The sequence below is a fragment of the Lampetra fluviatilis genome, chromosome 1 (genome assembly GCF_964198595.1).
Source record: "Lampetra fluviatilis chromosome 1, kcLamFluv1.1, whole genome shotgun sequence".
Lineage (NCBI taxonomy): Eukaryota > Metazoa > Chordata > Hyperoartia > Petromyzontiformes > Petromyzontidae > Lampetra > Lampetra fluviatilis.
Genome location: NC_136275.1, coordinates 9,048,866 through 9,066,650, shown reverse-complemented (window position 1 = coordinate 9,066,650; position 17,785 = coordinate 9,048,866). Strand labels below are relative to the sequence as shown.

Here is a 17,785-nt window from a genome sequence, read left to right as displayed (position 1 = left end):
TTGCTGATTTTATTTGTAAAGCCAGCAGAAAATAGTCACTATTTGGTTGTTTATTGTCCAAGTATCTGTATCGACTACCTTTCTATCAGTAACTTATATACTTTGTCTGATACACATTACCTACTATAATCACCCAGAAATGTCTGTCCGTCCCGTGCTTAATGTCACTCCACATGAGGCCCACCCCCCCTCATTAATATTCATGAGTGGGTGGATTTCGCAAAGGAAGGTCGATCTGAATTAAATTATTTATTACGCAAAGTCTCTTCAAATATAACGTTTCTTTACAGAACGTGACAGTAAAAAATAAATCTACGCAGCACAGTGCTACATCCGTACGTGACGTCACTGCAAAAGAGCCCCCCCCCCCCATTCATTCATATTTATTCTCACGTGGAAATTTACACTAACACACAAGAAGGTCGTGCACTCCACATGCCGCACCCCTCCCCTCGTTAATAATCATGAGTGGGTGACGTCACTCCACATGCCACACCCCTCCCCAATAACCATTAGCTGGTGACGTCATTCCACATGAAGCACCCTCCCCCCTCATTAATCATGAGCGGGTGACGTCACTCCACATGCCACACCCCTCCCCAATAACCATTAGCTGGTGACGTCACTCCACATGAAGCACCCTCCCCCCTCATTAATAATCATGAGCAGGTGACGTCACTCCACATCGAACAGCCCCCTCTTTAATAATCATAAGGTGACGTCCTCCAAATGGACACCCCCCCCCATTCATAATAATTAGCGGCTGACGTCGCTCCACATGGGGGGCCGAGGCGCCTCCTCCCCCCTCCTCGGCGTCAACTTACAACCATCACTACAAAGGCAGAACCCTCACGTCACGCGATCTCCGTAACGCTATTGAGACATCAAAGTAAAAAGGATGTCATGATGAACAAGGGATTTGATTTGAAGCTTTCGTGACTGCAGGAATCCATATTCTTTGGTTCTTTCGGTAAAGTCACGTACCGAAAGAGGTCTGTGTCACCGCGCCCTTACAAATTGCACACGCATTGATGCAATGAATACCACGTCGTGGTCTGCTTTTCGCTTGCAAGTTTCAGATTTACTGCAATACACCCGTCCTTGGACGGGCAAAAGGTGAGTTATAATTATTTTGTAACCAGATTGCCGTAGCGTGACAACAGCATTTGCATGGATTGTATATTTGTATCTCTTTCCAGTTAAAAATAGCATGACATATTGTTAACCACTGGCTCTCGGTGGTGCCACAGGAGAAGCGGAAAATGCCGAATGTGCCAAACGGCGGAGCGCCTGGGGCCGAGCCAGAGCATGAGGGTCATGGCATGGGACCAGAGCTGCAGCGAACTGGCAGGTCTCTTCCTCCTTCTTCTCGTCTTAGTGCTCGCTCACCACTTAGAGATCACACCTAGATTACCGTCATCACGTCTATCCCTGTAATCAATCTCCCTCACTACATAGAGATTCCAGCTAGATTTTGGTCTGGACCTCCCGCACCCTCATCATCCACTCTCCCAAGTGCGCGCTCCGCAGATATCTCCCCTAGATTCAGGTCATTACCTCTGTTGTCGTGGACACTCTCCTCTACAGACATCGCCCTCGGGGAAGATCTGTAGCACTACCGTGGTGGTTCCTCAAATTGGTAATTTAAGTAGAAACATAAGCTTGCATTAAAGTGGGCACGGACATGCACACAGATGGACAGGTAAATATGAAATATGTTTACACTAATGTACAAGCATGTAGGTTCTCTAATTTCATATTGGTTTTACTTCATCCGGAAAGCTATTGGTAAAGTGCTCAACTCATAATCGGCAGGTCACAAATTCAAATTGGGTTTCAGGTAGGAAGTCAACAACAGGAATCTGTGGACAGACAGTCCCTGTCCTAGGAATTTAAAATTTCCACCACCTGCTCAAGGCTCCTAAAATAGATCAGTGCCACCCAATGCTCGTTTGAGCCTGCAATACTAGTTCCCGTTGAGTTCGCAGCTCAAACTCTCTTTGGGATCTCTTGTGTTTCTGACACCTCCTCACCTCCTTCCTTGCTTGCCAGGTTGTTTGGAGGACTCGTCGCTGACATCAAGCGGAAGCTGCCCTGGTACTGGAGCGATTACCGCGATGCCCTCAGCCTGCAGTGTGTGGCCTCCTTCCTCTTCCTGTACTGCGCCTGCATGTCTCCCGTCATCACCTTCGGCGGACTCCTCGGGGAGGCCACTGAGAATAGAATAGTTAGTGCGAACGAGAGATGCGCGACTCACGATGACACACACGCACATACACGCATGCACGCTCACTCACTAATACACGAATGATGTACCACCAAGAACAATAACAACCCCCATTTGCCACTAAGTGGCGGTGATGTCACCACGGTGCTTGTGCCAAGCGAGGTGCATTTTGAGGCCACGTGAAGTGTCGAAGGCTCGCTGGCAGGTGGTTATGGAATGGACTCGTATGACTGAGAGTACTGGCAGATCTGCCACCACTCACAATAACAAATGCATGCTTGCTCATACACAATCGAGAGACGTGCAATTCACGATGACAAACACATGCACGTACACATGTGTGCACTTCTCTTGAAAGTTTATGGAAAGAAATACGTAGACGTTTAAACATGCCTGTGTATATTCTTTCGAACTTTTAAGCAACAGGGGTACATTCACGGCCGTAAACTCATTTTAAAACAAGAATGTTGCCACATGTGGAATGTCAGACCTGCAGGCATATGTGCCAGAGCTGGAAGTGTAGTGAAACGTGCCTGACGTCATCCTGTGACCGCACGTATTGCTTTCATCCACCACTTTAAATTTCACAACAGCGGCGAACACTTTGTGCAGATGTATGTAATATATCCTTGTATGCGAGTGTGTACACCGATGTGTGTGTGTGTGCATACGTGAACGTGTGTTCGCGTGAGCTTGTATGTGTCTTGGATCGTGTTGACGCAGTGTTACCACGCTACCTCAATCATTAAGATGACACCAAATATCGCGTGCAATAGCAGCCTTCATGTGGCAGAGAAATGCAGCGGCCACACTTTTGCCTTATTGCATGCAGGCCCTGAGTTCAATTCCCAACTCGGGCGCCGTTCTGTGCGGAGTTTTTATGTTCTCCAAATGTCTACGTGGGTTTCCTCCGGGTTCTCCGATTTCTTCCCATAGCTAAAAAAACCTAATGCAATTTAACTGGTATTAGCGAAATATCTAAATGCATAAAAAATACCTGCAAATTACTAAATTGGTATTACACGAGTCCTGAGACTCGGTGAGGATTTCCAGTGTGGACAAGAATACACATCATAAATAGGTGCCCCAACAGCCTATAAGGCTTCATGGTAAATCTTGGTCTCTGTGTGCTCATGTATGTGTGTGTATATGTGTGGGGAGCGGGAGTGTAGCGGTTAGCGCATTATGCTACGAACCAGACGACCAGATTCTTGGTTCTTTCGGTAAAGTCACGTAGAAGGGAAATAATAAAATAATAAAAATAAAACATAAAATACAATCCTCACGACGTTTCGGCCACAACGCAAGCAGCCATCCTCAGGTGAAGACCATAATAAAATAATTGTCGGGGAGACAGCGTCAGACGCTGTCTCCCCGACAATTATTTTATTATGTTTTATTTTTATTATTTTAATATTTCCCTTCTACGTGACTTTACCGAAAGAACCAATAATATGAATCTATGCAGTCACGAAAGCTTTAAATCGAAATTCAGACGACCAGAGTTCGATTTCCACTCATGGCCAATACCAGTGACGATTATCTGAACCGTTCTTGTGCCTCCCCTATGTGAACTCGGCCTCAAATAAGTACCTGATGCGGTGTGTAAAAACATCGTCACTGGGGAGACAAAGGCGATCGTGCGTGATGCTGGCCACTCACCCCCTCGTGTCGTGCCAGCCTTCATAGGTGCTCGCTAACGGCAATTGCCCCAGCAGCCTTTCAAGGCTATATGGGGGATCTTTGTGTAAACTTGCATGTATGCGTATTCAAGTATTGTGGTGAGTGGTGGCATAATGGTTAGCACACTGTATGTGTGTACGTATCTGGAACTTCTTTCGCACCATACGTAGCGCATTGCACTACGGACCCAGTGGCCTGGTTCGATTGACGGCCACGGCTAACATCATCAGTGGCAAGTGTTATCTGAAGTGGTTCTGAGCCTTCCCTAGGACTAGTGGTGCAGTGGGAAATCATCAGCAATGGGGGGGGGAGACAAAGGAGGCAGACCGTAGTCCTGGCCATACCACCCGCTTGCATGCCATGCTGGCCTTCATAGGCGCTTGCTTTTACAACACTTTCCGCAACAGGCCTATGTTGTCTGTACGGGGAATCTGTGTTCATGTTTGGTTCCCTGTCTTGTTCTTGTCCTGCGCTGTCGTGTGGCAGAGTGCAATCGAGTCGCTATTTGGTGCCTCAATGACGGGTATTGCATTCTCGCTGTTCGCGGGGCAGCCTCTCACCATCCTGGGCAGCACGGGACCCGTGCTCGTTTTTGAGAAGATTCTCTGCAAGTTCTGCAAGTGAGTGGTGGGAGGGGGAGGAGGAGATGACTTTTAAAACGAGTGGACATTGCCGGCCGGGGTGGCCCTGATGGCCGTGATGCATGCCTGTTATCCCCAGCGCTATGGAGTGCAGGGCTTGGTGGAGCATAGGGGTTTGTGAATTAGATGACAAAAGTAGTTAGTAGATGGCAGCAGAGCAAGTAGGTTGATAACGTGTCTGTTGAGAGTGCTTTTCTCATATGATTGGGGTTTCTTCTGGCACTCTGGTTTCCTATAACATGCAAATTAATTCTACGACTTGACCAAGAATATCTAAGCATGGCACTCCTGAAAAAGTAAAATGATGTGTCTGTTGGCGAGCTTCGATTTATGTTTTCTGTTAGTTAAGGTAAATTCTGTCTCGGTATGCTGATTACTGGTGTTGTTGTGGCAGATTGGGTTTCATTTGGCTCATGAAGTTCAGATGTCTTGTGCTGTTATAGAAAATCATAACAGCTTTCGCTGGCAGGAGAGTCCACAGGGGAAGGTCATCGTACCAATAGAGGCTCTTGTGAAATGTACACTTTCCACGGAAATGTTTTGCAACCTACAATGGAATTTGTCTTTATAATATCCCTAAACAATTGTGTCTCGAGAGAGTGCACACTATTGTTTGAAGGGGCTGGAGGTGGCGGTAGTACAGAGGGGTGAGGTCATTATATTTTTTTAAAAATGGTACATAGCAGGACCGCAAGAGGTGGCAACAGCTTTGGGGAAGCCTTGATCCGGCAGTAGATTGTTAATTATTGATGATGATGATGAAGGTAAGGGTGGAAGGTTTTCGGCTGGGGGATAACAAAATCTTCAATGCAGTAAAGATGATGAAAGTCAGGAATAGAGAGATGGTTGTAGGTGGAGGAGAAGAGGAATCTGTTGATCTCAGTGAATTTCATAAGCAGGTAACATCCCAGAGCTGAGATACAAATACAGTGACAAAAATGCACAGCACAAAAGTTAAGGTGCAGAAAGAACCAAAAATACAATAATAACATAATAATAACAAACAAACAAAACTCCGACAAATACATTATCATGAATTACAAACAATGCTAAACCATATATCTCATACGCATCTATTTTTAAACAAAGGAGTCGGTGCTAACACACATGTAGATTTTGTTAAGTCCGTTTGTAGCTGTAGGATTTGTAGATATTCATATTGGGCAGATCTCACCGTAGATCGATCGGTCATCTTTGTATGTAATATTCACTACCTTGATAAAAAAACACCTTTATAAAATGTAACTGTCAGCTGCATTTTTAAATCAGCATGGGGTGCACGTGTAATTAATTCAAAGAAAATTAACACGTGTCCCCTGAGAGCCACCCTTATTTTGAAGATTGCACATACTTGATGTGCATTGTCACTTGAGCACAGTTTGTGACAAGAAAACAAAGAGATAGTTCACAGCCTACAAACACCCTTGGCTGGCTTCAAAGCTTCATTGCAGCCGTTGATGTGTGCAGCACATTTATGCCCAGGTGCATTCCTGAAATATTGTTCATCAGTTCGTAATTCTTTGAACACTAATCCAAATTAATCCAAATTACACGTTACAAGATTTCAGTGGATTGGGCCAGCAGATGGCACTACAGAAAGAACCGTACTGACCTATCTGCGGATATTTTGTTGCTGGCTTGAACAAAAGCTCATAAGTTAATGAACCCACTAAATTTTTTATTTACCCTGGTATTGTGCACATTCTTGGAAGGAGAAACTTTCATTGTATAATTTTACTGTGTAATGTCTTAGCATAATTTCTATGTCTACCCCGGATAGCCTCGTTGAGTCTCAAGGCTCGTCATTCAGGATGGTCCTGCTGATGCTCCCGTCCCATCCCTGCAGGGACTACGGGCTGTCGTACCTGTCGCTGCGTGCATCCATCGGCCTGTGGACGGCGTTCCTCTGCCTGTTGCTGGTGGCCACGGACGCCAGCTCGCTCGTGTGCTACATCACACGTTTCACCGAGGAGGCCTTTGCCTCGCTCATCTGCATCATCTTCATCTACGAGGCGCTGGAGAAGCTCGTGCACCTGGGGGAGACGTACGAGGTCAACTCTCACGCGGACCTGGAGCAGCTCGCGCACTACTCGTAAGGCCTCCTCCCCAACCCCCATCCCTTCCTGCTGCCTCCTATTGTTGAAAGTAAAAATTCACCACAAGCGAATGAAGGCATATCCAGTACCCTGCCACACACCTCTATGCCCCATTATGTGAACCGTCAGCATAATCCAATCAAGACCAAGTCCGCCCCCCGCTTTGCAACATGCCCGGCTTTAACACGCTGTCACAATAAAAATACACTGGCGCATTGTAAGTGACCAGTTAGCCCAGTGACTGGTGTGTAAGCTGCTGAGCAGCCCTGATTAGAGTTGAAACATCAATTGACTTGGCTACGTGACAATTTCCTTAAGGATGCTTTTTGCGTCCAGTGTCCCCAGTTTTAAAACTGAACGTGCAAAGCCTGTGATGCAGCGCTGTGGAGGTGGGGCTGGTGGATGACACAGACAACAGCATGTGCGCTAGGCACCCACCCTCAGAGCTATGGCCAATCGACGGAAGCAAAGGAAAGTATATCCAAATATCTGTGTGGTTTTTCGGGGCACTTTGGTTTTCTCCCACGTGCAAAATACTATTTTACCAATGGCTCAGACATCCCAATAGAGCACTCGTCTAACAAAAGAGTCTTCGCACCAAGTGTGTGTGACCTTCTTGGATACATTTTCCACCGTGTATTGACTGTGATATTTTCTGCAAGAGTAGACCCAAGTGTCCTTTATAAAAGCTTAGTGGTGAAAATTGCTTCCTGTGTAATGTATTAATGTTCACCCATGTCCCCTTGTTGTGTTGATCCAGGTGTTCTTGCGTGGAGCCTCAAGATCCCAGCAATAAGACGCTGCTGTTGTGGCAGAATCTGAATGTTACGCCCGACTCAATACCCTGGGCAAACCTGACTGTCAGCGTGAGTCCCGTGACCTTTCTGTATGTATTTTTTTGAATTGGGGAGTCGTTTAGGGGTAACATCATGCCATAGATAGTTGATCTTACATGCAACACACAGCACCCTCTGCTGGCACACCTTAAAATTCTAGATGAAATCGCTGAGCCAACATTGGCATAATTCATTCAAAATTAAGGTTTCACTTGTAGCCTACACGGCTGGTTGGGACAAGTGCTGTTAGCGAGAACCAATTAAAGTTGGGACAGGACAGAATGGGAGTATTGTTTGCCAGTGTCATGTCCAGCTGATTTGGTACCCCATGCTGATGTTAACTCATTTCACCAGGTATCCAACTGGGGTGGAAGTGATCAACAAAAAGCCTTGACCAGTAGGGGTGTAGCAATTTATCCATGGGAGTAATTATTAAGCTCACAATTCATTAATTGACTCGTTGGGGTGGTGAGATTAATTCTGATTCACTCACTCTCTATGAGATTGGTTATTTGAAACAAGCCCAATGGGAAGGAGAAAGCAGAATCATATCATGAATTTAATCTTTACTCCAAACCATGACAATTCATTGAATTATACATGGACTTAAATGGTACATGGTCTGCTGGCCAGGTGTAGATATAAATAACCCATGGTGTTGCGTGTTACGTTTCCAATTATTGGGTAGGCAGGGTGTCACTGGGGAGTTACTGGTGGAGTAGGGTGGCGCAATGAAAACACTCGTGCCTCACAAGAAGAACATCCAGGGTTTGATTCCAGACTCGGGTGCCTATCGGTGTAGAGTGTGTAATCCCTCTGTTCTGCAAGGGTTTCTTCCGGGTTCTCCATGTTTCCTCCCATAGCAAAAAATATATGAAAACATGACATTTAATTAGTATTGGCCAAACATCCAATTGCTGAAAAATGTCATTCAAATTACTCAATGGATTACAACAGCAACATCGCCCCCTGCTGCAAAAACTTGACAGGACCCTCTCGACAAAAAGAGTCTGAAGACTTGCGCCTTCCTGGGTAAAAAAAAAGTGCAATAATAATATCATTAAATGAAATAATGGGACTTGTATGCTCTGCGTGTGAGAGCAGACTTGTCAGCAGCTGCACGGGGACTTTCTGGGCTCGGCGTGCGGACACCACGGGCCCTTCGTCCCTGATGTGCTCTTCTGGTCCGTCATCCTCTTCTTCTGCACCGTTTTCCTCTCCGCCTTCTTCAAGCAGTTCAAGACCATGCGCTACTTCCCTACCAAGGTCCGTCCCAATTTATAGAAATTGCACTGAATGGCGGCCAAAAATACATTTTAAAAACATCTCCCTTGTCGCATCCCCTGAATTACAAAGTTACGTGGTTGGAACTTGTTTGTGTGCTGTTCCATTGTGCGTTTGTGCATCTGTACACTCTTTCTGAATGTGCCGCGAGTTCATTTTTTTTTAGTATTTGCATCTGTTTTTATGCACGTGATGCTTTATGTATGTGAGAATGTATGTTGTGTGTCTTGCGTGTGGGTGTATGTTGTTTCTGTGCGTGTTGTTTTTGTGTGTGTAAATTTTTTGAGTGTGCGGTGCGAGTATGTTGTTTGTGTGCTCTCACTAACAGATTTTTTTTTTTTTACCCTATAATGTTGATCCCTCGTGCTTAGGTCTGCGCTGTGATCTTGCACTTAAGTGCTAATTTGGTTTCGTTACCATTAGCAGATACCACAGATCTGCATTTAGCCTAACATTTAGCCCATTGGTCTAAATGTTAGGCTAAATGAAGATCTTTAGCTGCGTGTGTACGCTTGTGCGTACATATATAAAACAAACACATTCGTAACCTTGCCACTAATTAGTGGCAACTCAACCCTGCCGTCTTGAGTGCAGCATGTGTGGTATCTGCCATTTCCACAATCTGTTGAGATAAAAACACATTTATAACTGGTGCTTCCTTATTCTATTCTGAAGCATTTTTCGCCACAAAAAAATTGTTCGACATTGCGAACACTCTTGTTTCAAGTTAATTTACATCTGTACAACATCGTACAGGGAAATGAGTGAATGGATCTCTGTGCCCCTGTGTGCCAGGTCCGATCATCGGTCAGTGACTTTGCCGTGTTCCTCACCATCCTGTCCATGGTGCTGGTTGACTACGCTCTGGGGATCCCGTCCCCAAAACTCCAGGTCCCCAGTGAATTTAAGGTACTGCGATCGACAATTGAACCACACTTCATCGTTTTTGGATTGTGTTTGTTGCTCACAGGTCTCGATATGCCTTCCTCAATTCTTACCATGACCCAGAAATGTTGGTTGCAGCTTCTGGATATTTATAATGATATACATTTTTATAAATTCATGTTAGTTTTTGTATCTCTTTATATCCATAAACGAATCCGGTCCAGCACATTAACAAGCCATATTTTGTTCAAGTTACCAAATAAATTGGTATTTCATGTAATATGATGCTGTATAAAATAACAGTAATAGGTAAGATGGAGGAGGAAATTCAAGATCGATTTTATTTTGTTCAAGTGAAAACTCAAGAGACCAGGATAGTCTCATTTACAAGAGTTACTTCTGTCACCAAAATGACAAAAGACAAACTAAATAAAATACACCAATGAAGCAAGTAGAAATCGGTACAAAAGCAACTGTGTCACACGAGAAAGGAAAACTATTGCACAAACATAATTCAATGTTAATAAGAGAGCAAAGCACTTTAGCAGTCGGTAAGCCAAGAAACATTTCACACACCGAGATCAAAACAGGCGAGTCACACTTACAGGTTGACAGACAAATGTGGGTATAATAATGCAAGATTCTTTAGAAGGGCACTGCCCATTGGGGTACTGGTAGAAGAACCTATGGGAGACAATGTCTCACCCGTGCAATCCTCATGAACAGCCAACACGCGATGACCGCGGCTGGTTCGTGAACCCCATTGGAACCAACCCCTGGTGGACCTTCCCGGCAGCGCTGGTGCCTGCCCTGCTCTGCACCATCCTCATCTTTATGGATCAGCAGATTACGGCCGTCATCATCAACCGCAAGGAGCACAAGCTCAAGGTGTGCATTCCACCAGCGTACACCGCACCGCTGATAGGCTGGCAAATCACGTGCTGGTTCAACAAGTACCACTTTGTGGAAAGTCAACAGTGTACATATCCTTTGGAGGAATTGTCTCCCAGACATATGAATGTGAGATTTCCTTTGCACACTAAACATTGCCTATGGAGATGAGCACCACCTCACGCTCATTTGAGCAAGTGAACATTTTGACTTTTTTGAGATAAGGGTGAGCTTTCTTTTCAGAGATAACATCGAAAAATAATGTATATGCTTCATGCAGACAACTTTCCACACATGCCTCATTTATTTGGAACTTTACTTCAGCATTGACAAGGCCATTAAAGTAACTGGTAATGCTCAGCTCTCTGCATTTCATGCTAATGTCTACTCATTGTGCCTGTGTTTTGTTCCAAAAAATAAAAACCAATACGAATCCACGATAAACTTCACACACACACACACACAATTATACATTCAACAACCTCATGAACACACCGGCGCTTTGACAACTCCACACCTGCTCACTCATATATACGCACACCCACACATGCCCACATACGCCCACACATGCATTTGCATACTCGGCAACCTCACTGTCACACACGTACATCTACACGCTCACACTCGCCTACTCGCACACACAATGCCACACTTCTACCCTCACACTCCCACACGGCTAAATTTTCACCCAAACGTGCACTCCCCCCACACGTGCGCATACACAGAAGGGCTGCGGCTACCACCTGGACCTGTTGTGCGTGGCGCTGATGCTGGGCGTGTGCTCCATCATGGGGCTGCCGTGGTTCGTGGCGGCCACGGTGCTCTCCATCTCGCACGTCAACAGCCTCAAGCTCGAGTCGGAGTGCTCCGCACCCGGCGAGCAGCCCAAGTTCCTGGGCATCCGCGAGCAGCGCTTCACGGGGCTCATGATCTTCCTGCTCATGGGCTGCTCTGTCTTCATGACCACAGTGCTCAAGGTAAGAAAGGTGGCCTTCACTGAATTAGTGACACACGCACCCAATGGCTCACTTTCGCGAGTGATGTCACAGGGTCTTAGCTATCCTTGTTACAGAGGTCATTGACATTGTTGTCAAATCTGCATCTTCTGTGCACCTTTCTCTTAACAGTTCATCCCCATGCCTGTGCTCTACGGTGTGTTCCTGTACATGGGCGCCTCCTCCCTGCGTGGGATCCAGGTGGGAGATGACGAACCCTGAACATCGTGGACCAGTGGGAACGAATAACTTGGAAGTCATCGTTGCTTTCACAACTGACCATAAACACGCATCAATAACACTGAAATGTGAATAAGAGTACATTATGGAAAGTCTTTTGGCAATGGCCTTCCTTCAGAGAAAAAAGTTATTCTACTGCAGCATGCTCTTAACATTATTTTAAAAAAACTTGTCTCTCCTCGCTCACCATTCTGATTGTGAGCCCGAAGTATGCCACATCACATTTTACCCAGTCCAATGCATTTGCCTATGACCACAGCTGTTTGACCGGCTGAAGCTGTTCGGAATGCCGGCCAAACACCAGCCCGACTTCATCTACCTGCGCCACGTGCCACTGCGCAAGGTGCACCTGTTCACCGTCATCCAGGTCTCCTGCCTCGTGCTGCTCTGGGTCATCAAGGCATCGCCTGCCGCCATCGTCTTCCCCATCATGGTACCGCAACACTGTTTAGGTCCGCCGCTCGCCCCAGCTTCGTTAGTACGTGGGTGCGATGCCACCGACGGCCTGTGGGCAGGAAGGAGCCCGCAGCGTGGATTTGACAGGCTTGCGAGCACCGGCGGTACGCGACCCTCTGGGGCCTCAGAGAGTTTAGGAGATTCTCAATGTGGCCTGCACTTAAAAAGGGTTGGACGGCCATGGCTTTATAAGAATTCTCTGGGAAGGTGCGACCCCTCATGTGGGGCAAGTTGGTTTTCAGTATCAGGATTGATTGCACCACACTCTAAGAAAAACATTTTGGATGCCGATCTTTTTTTATGGTGCATTCATTGAAATATTATCTGGCTGGGTGCCTCAGAGTGTCTCAGATCCCTCACCCCTGAGAGCCTTGAATTCAAACCAGGTTTCCACCACTCATGATTAAACCAGACTCAGCGTTGCAGAAAACTGATGCCCGCCAACATTTAATATGCACCAAACATCAATTTATTTTGTTTAATTTAATTTGTTATAGCAAATATTCTTAGAGATAAAATGTATAAGATGAATGACCCTTGTATAAAAAAAATATAAGACTGTTAAGCATTTCTGCATAGATAAATGGGATATTTGGACCTTGTTTTGTTTGTCTCAGCCACAGGCACTCACTATATATAATGTCATTATTATTATAGTGGCAGGCGATGGTGTGTAACATCATCTCCCTGTGTGCCTGCACGTTGCCGTGGGGTGTGTGTCACTCTGTGTGCAGGTGCTTGCACTGGTGTTCATCCGGAAACTGATGGACCTGTGCTTCACCAACCACGAGCTGAGCTGGCTGGACGACCTCATGCCAGAGAGTAAGAAGAAGACCCTTGAAGATGACGACGATGACAAGGACGAGGTGGGCAGTTTTGGGGAGACACCCGCGTGCCCGCACGCCCGCACGATGGGAGGTCGAGATGTTTTGCGCCGCTCGCCGTTGTTGCTCTCTCAGGAGCCGCTTCCTCGACTTTTATTTCGAGGATACGGTTTCCACGCTTGGCCGACCGCTGTCATCCACACTGCACACAGCTGCCCTCATTGCAGACGGAGCTCATTTTCCAGCTATTTTTGTCCTCACACAGGAACTCCCTGTCCAAATCTGCCTTGCCATCATAACTTGATTCAAGAAGCTTGTCCACCTCTTTCACAGTTACCATTAATATATCCCTATGTTCTTGGCCACTTTGCATTATAGGTCTGGAGCCACTGCGTGGCAATTTTTTTTATCACAATTTCTAAGCGCAGGTCCAACGGCTAGCAACAAGCAACACTATTAAATGTGTAATTGACAAGTTAATGCGTTTCTTGAATTGAGCACGGATATAGAAACAATGGGAAGGAATTCCAAAGTTGAGCAGTGCAAGGGAAGAGGCAAAAGAATAAGTGTTGTGACCTGCAAGTGTGGTGGTTGAACACAGTATGGATGAGACGACAGTCCTCAACATGGGTGGAAGAATCAATGAGTGACTGTCATGGGAACAGTAACTATGCTCATAGCAATATAACTGTAATCAAGAGGTGACTGATCTGTGATTAACAAAAAAATTGTTTTGAGTGTGTGTGTGTATAAATAGTGGGGAGTGTAGCTGGCAACCAGAATTCGATTCCCGTTCATGGCCAACACCACTGACCATTATCTGAATCGGTCCTGGGCCTCCCCTAGGTCCACTCAGCCTCAAATTACTACCTGGTTCGGTGTGTAAACATAGCCACCAGGAAGACAAAGGCGGCCGGGCATAGTGTTGGCCACCCACCCCCTCGTGTGCTGCTCCAACCTTCATAGGTGCTCGCTAACAGCACTTGTCCAAACAGTCTGTTGCAGCCTACATGGGGGATCTTTGTCGTTATTTATATTGTGTATGGTTGTGCCCTTGCAGGACCCCGACGGAATCATTGAAGTGTCTGACGTGGGCACCGTCCAGCTGCCCCTGAAAGGGGGGGACGTTCTCAACATCCCCATCAAAAGCATCAAGTACAGGTGAGTGCAGCCAATGCAGTTTCTGCTCCGTGTGCCCCTGTTCACACAACCAACACAACATGCCTGTGTTCAAGCAGACAGCAGTATGTGTTATAGTAATACATCGTAGTTATAATAATATATTTGAACGCTGGATGGTATTGCACGTCATCGTCAAGACGTCCGAAGTCATAAAAACACGTTGATTCATGTGGCACTACGGCAGATGTGACCCGGCCCTCTCCGCCGTGACTCCCACATTGCCCCCCCCCACCCCACCGTGTGTGTAGTCACGAGGACCCATCCATCATCAACATCTCACAGGAAATGGACAAGACGTCCATGTGGAGGGCGGTGACTGGGAGCACTGAGAAGGCGGAGAGCTCTGCAACCAAGAGGTATTGCCACATACATCACTATAGGAGCGTATGTGATTCCCCCTCTTAAGGTAGTGTTATCGACAGGTTTTGAGTGTTAGTTATTTGTGCTCGTGCACCGCTGCCAACACAATATCACAAAAAAAATGTGTTCGCTGTGGTGGCAGTAGACTGTGTAGTGGTTGCTGTTGCTAAGGCGTCCTCCAATGTGGATGTTTCACAGTGGTAACTTTACGAACAAGATTTCTTTTTCTCCAAAAGTATTTTATTTACAAATCAATTCAGGTACACACAGAGGATATGTACTTTATTAACAAGATTTAGTGACGAAAGTATTTGTCAACGAAGAGTTTTAAATTGTATTCAGCGATGACTGAGAATGGACCAATCAAACATGATGTTGACCACGACTACCCATCAAATACCAAAAAGTGTGACTGAATATGACGAGACTAATTTTGCGAATCTGAATGAAGGCGCAGACTCAGATAATTTAACAAATTGCATAGAGCTTGCAGCACATTGAGGACGACCGAAAATGGTAATTGGCTCTCTCTATGTATACAATAACATTCACCTGGGGGGGGGGGGGGGTAGGGAGTGTGCACCCTTCACACCAACATTCATAAACTGAGCCGACCTCATTTTCAACTCTGCTTTCTTCAACTAAACTAACAGAATCACCAAATCAAGTCCACAGACTAACATTTAACAACATTTCCACAGCTTGTCGACTCGACCAAATACCAACTAATTTAACACTGAAAATTAATGAAGACTTTGACATTTTTATTCTGAAACCAAGAAACTCGAATGCTGGTGGGTTGTGAACATGTCGCCAGCCGTACTAATACGTGGAAGTCAGTCTAGTCAGAGTGTTTTCCTGCTCAAACAAGCAATGGGAGATGCTCATATCTGATGGCCTGAGCCAGAAGTGGAAAATCCACATCTTTTTGGTTATGATGAGAAGCACTCTTAACATCTCACAGAGTGGTATATATTTTATCAACTACGAGCAGGTGTACCCGTTCTTCGCACGGAAATTAATAGTTTAGTCCTAGTTTATATAGATTATTTCCCCCCCCCCCAGCCACGCATTTGTGCGGGATACACGGCCTACGCGGAGGGTGGGGGTATGCGTGACGTCACAGGCACACTGCGTGACGCTGCCGCATGCGGGTGACATTACAGATGTGACATCACCGCTCACTTGCCATGCAATACATTATATCCATTATTGCGCCCCCCCCCAAATACAAAAGTCTATTAAACATTTCGAACAGACACACATATTCACACATTTCCCTTTTATATATATAGATGAAACCAATAGTTAAAATGCTAATCCATATGTAGTGAGTTCAACTGAGTCGCAGACGTTCTCTTTGGAGTCAACACATTTATTAACACCAACACACGGGGTAACTGCCCCTTAACAGGATAGCAGCCTATGGTGGTGACCACCAGGCTAACTACACTAATTACACCAAAACTAGCTACAATGGACTGGACCACAGCTTGGGTCCAGGTCCACGTGTTGGAGACTCTGTAGGACGTAGAACGAAGAACGTAGATTTCTTCAGGATGAACAACAGCAGCCGGTCCCTCTGGGGGACCCGGTGGCTTATATCCTCTGCGGCGTGGCTGGCTCCACCCTTGGCCACGACCACCTTCTAGAATCCTCGAGCAGGATCTCGACCCTGACACGTGACCACCCCTAGCCCCCACCTGGGGGCCCCTGTGTAGACTTAACCGGTCACGTGTCCTCTGGGGTCAACCAGAGTGCCATGGCCCTCAGTAACTCCATTCCCATGGCCGGCACTCTCACACCCTATCCTGTAGGGGACGGCACTGCACGCAGAGCGTGGTGCCACTCAGCACTGTCAGTCAGCGCTCACCGAGCCCCTCTAGGGCCTGTACTGCACCCACATCCAAGTGGTGTCCGCGATGTCAATACATCGCACGCCGTGCCTCTCTCGGGCTGGCATTACACAGTGACATCCCGCGATGTCACTACACATATGTATCCATCATAGAGGTTTTTGGGTTAAATGTGTCATTAAAACCCGCCACCACCCGACACAGCCAACTAGTAAGGGTTGTCACGTAAACAGAACATGCCAATTCGTCACTAGCACAGCACACCGGTGTGTTGGAAAGCCAAGCCACAACATTTACAAACTGAGTACGACGTTTCGTCAGTAATTACAACTCGTTTCATCAGACGACAGCCAGATTTGTGAAGAATTCTTACTGTTTTGTTCCTTATGTAAAGGGTAAGATGTGTTGACCACACTTCTGCGCTCTTGCACAATAGCGGGGGGGGGATTACTGAGGCAACGTACATTATGCATGTGCATTATGCGAGCCCTTTGAACTTGTCCTTCCTATCTATTGTGTTTATTTAAATAACCCTATCAACGGTAATCCCTATTGAAGTACGTTGCCCTTTGTAGGCATGCATTTAAATAATGTATTATTTGATGATTTGCTTCCACGCAGCACTAAGGCGGTAGCTATCCGAACGGTTTAAGTTATTTTGAGTTTTTTCAATTTCGATAGATTCTCTAATTAGTCTTGGCCAGTAGTAGCTAGTTTTGCACTAAACTTCAACATTATAAAAATCTATTGAGTGCCCTTGTTGGCACGCGTGTTCTGCTACTGCTGACAGTTGTATTTGGGATAATTTAATATTTATCTGATGTTCTTTTAGTCTCGTGCTGATCATTCGTCCTGTTTCCCAACATAACATTTGCCACACGTGCATTTAATCATGTACACACCTTCTGTTGATAGCTTCGGTAATACATATTTTTTACCAGATATTAATTTCTGTATTTTATGTACCGTGCCAAATCTGACTGGGATGTTTTGTTTGTCCAAACATCTGGCTAGTTTATTAGTTACTCCTGTAATGTAGGGTATTTTGATCGTTTTAATTACTTGAGCAGTTTCCATTGCTCTTGTTATTTGATTTGGTTTTGGTATCCAATGCCCTGTTGATCTGTGCATCATTGTAACCGTTCATTTTCAGCGTTTCTTTAACATGGCTTAAACCAATCCATATGTACTAAATGCGTGATGGATCTTGTGAGCCAAGCAGAATGGAGTCTGGGTTGTGCTTGAATGGGTTAGCACCAATGTGTGTTATACTGGTAGGAACCTCCTGGTTACACCAGCCCACAAGGGATTATTGTGTCCGTCCGTCGT

General features: G+C 45.8%; 1 protein-coding gene across 3 annotated transcripts in view; it reads left to right on the top strand.

Annotated features, from left to right (window-relative positions):
- Window positions 1–17,785, top strand: part of LOC144931520 (sodium-driven chloride bicarbonate exchanger-like) — a 70,227-nt gene that overhangs the window by 46,816 nt on the left and 5,626 nt on the right. For 2 of the 3 annotated variants that reach the window (XM_078855462.1, XM_078855469.1), the window contains exons 11-24: window positions 1,251–1,351; window positions 2,053–2,227; window positions 4,397–4,530; window positions 6,398–6,643; window positions 7,408–7,513; window positions 8,588–8,749; window positions 9,563–9,676; window positions 10,379–10,540; window positions 11,269–11,520; window positions 11,671–11,739; window positions 12,038–12,211; window positions 12,969–13,100; window positions 14,119–14,219; window positions 14,489–14,596. In XM_078855462.1, coding sequence (XP_078711588.1) covers window positions 1,251–1,351; window positions 2,053–2,227; window positions 4,397–4,530; window positions 6,398–6,643; window positions 7,408–7,513; window positions 8,588–8,749; window positions 9,563–9,676; window positions 10,379–10,540; window positions 11,269–11,520; window positions 11,671–11,739; window positions 12,038–12,211; window positions 12,969–13,100; window positions 14,119–14,219; window positions 14,489–14,596 — 2,036 coding nt within the window. Of the gene's footprint in view, window positions 1–1,250; window positions 1,352–2,052; window positions 2,228–4,396; window positions 4,531–6,397; window positions 6,644–7,407; window positions 7,514–8,587; window positions 8,750–9,562; window positions 9,677–10,378; window positions 10,541–11,268; window positions 11,521–11,670; window positions 11,740–12,037; window positions 12,212–12,968; window positions 13,101–14,118; window positions 14,220–14,488; window positions 14,597–17,785 lie in introns of those variants that run through there. The other variant, XM_078855479.1, reaches the window with a different exon arrangement.